Source organism: Eurypyga helias, unplaced genomic scaffold, assembly GCF_000690775.1.
Source record: "Eurypyga helias isolate BGI_N326 unplaced genomic scaffold, ASM69077v1 scaffold37329, whole genome shotgun sequence".
Taxonomy (NCBI): Eukaryota; Metazoa; Chordata; class Aves; order Eurypygiformes; family Eurypygidae; genus Eurypyga; species Eurypyga helias.
The window spans coordinates 32056-32514 of record NW_010274580.1 but is presented as its reverse complement, the minus strand read 5'-3'; the positions used below and the strand labels follow the sequence as shown (position 1 = coordinate 32514).

General features: G+C 51.0%; 1 protein-coding gene across 1 annotated transcript in view; it reads left to right on the top strand.

Moving 5' to 3' along the window:
* Window positions 1-253: 253 nt before the first annotated feature.
* The window catches only part of LOC104515755 (glutamate receptor ionotropic, kainate 4-like), a gene marked incomplete at both ends in the record, with an annotated part of 32112 nt that continues 31906 nt past the window's right edge, over window positions 254-459 (top strand). The window contains one exon of the mRNA XM_010159855.1: window positions 254-415. Coding sequence (XP_010158157.1) covers window positions 254-415 — 162 coding nt within the window. The remainder of the gene's footprint in view (window positions 416-459) is intronic.

The following is a 459-nucleotide window of genomic DNA, read 5'->3' as shown; positions in this document are numbered from 1 at the left end:
ATCTTTTCTGGGAGTGCCTTGGAGAAAGCGTTGCATGGGAAGTACAAGTCTGCTAAGGAGCTCTGTGCTGCAGGCCTCCCACGACAGAGCTGACCTTCTCCGGCCAGTTCTAGCAGGTTACTGGCTCCATCTGAAAAACACCATCGACCTCCCTGCCTCTGCTGTAACCTCTGCGTTACAGGGAACCTCCTGTCACAAGAGTTTGGTGCCTGTTTTCTTCCCTAATCATGTTTTCTGTTTTGGGCTGCTTTAGGAGTTTTCCCTCCAGCGCCTGGACAGCTTGCTAGACGACCGAGTCAACATCTTGGGATTTTCCATTTTCAACCAGTCTCACGCTTTCTTCCAAGAGTTTGTCCAGAGCCTCAACCAGTCCTGGCAGGAGAACTGTGATCACGCTCCTTTTACTGGGCCAGCTGTAAGTAAAATTCATTCCCGTCGTTCACAGCCTCCCTGAGTCAA